General features: G+C 58.8%; 1 protein-coding gene across 1 annotated transcript in view; it reads left to right on the top strand.

Annotated features, from left to right (window-relative positions):
* LRRC74A (leucine rich repeat containing 74A) overlaps window positions 1-452 on the top strand; it is a 13,864-nt gene that overhangs the window by 6,233 nt on the left and 7,179 nt on the right. Inside the window, exon 5 of the mRNA XM_018575219.1 lies at window positions 194-369. Within this exon, the coding sequence (XP_018430721.1) occupies window positions 194-369 (176 nt within the window). The remainder of the gene's footprint in view (window positions 1-193; window positions 370-452) is intronic.

A 452-nucleotide genomic window follows, 5' to 3' on the forward strand; every position in this document is an offset into this window, starting at 1 on the left:
GTGGAGATCATGAAGGATGAGGCTATGGGGGACGGGGGTGGCACCGGTGACGTGGTGGTGGCACCGGCTCTGCTCGGCATGTAAAATGAGAAGTGATTGGCCGCTGGGAGGAAATGGGCGGGACTTATCTCAGGCAGTTTGGTAAAGAAGGGTCGAAGGTTTTCTCATCCTGCCTCGGTTCTCATTGGGTGAGGTTTTTGGGGAGGCGGGGCTTATATACAGGATCTTGAAGTGCCATGCAGTGCACACTATTGGGGTGACACCCCCTCTTCCCTCCGACAGGCCAATTTCCGGGTGACGGTTCTGGATCTGAGTCACAACGAGTTCTGCGAGCGAGGAGGAGAGGCTCTGGGGGAGATGCTGGGTGAGTGATGAGCGATGTGCGGCGCAGGAAGCCATGCCGCCCCCCCCCCCCGGGGGCCCCCCCCTCTTCTTGTTGTGTCCATTCTCAT

This window comes from Nanorana parkeri, unplaced genomic scaffold (genome assembly GCF_000935625.1).
Source record: "Nanorana parkeri isolate BGI_ZX_2015 unplaced genomic scaffold, ASM93562v1 scaffold3653, whole genome shotgun sequence".
Classification (NCBI taxonomy): domain Eukaryota; kingdom Metazoa; phylum Chordata; class Amphibia; order Anura; family Dicroglossidae; genus Nanorana; species Nanorana parkeri.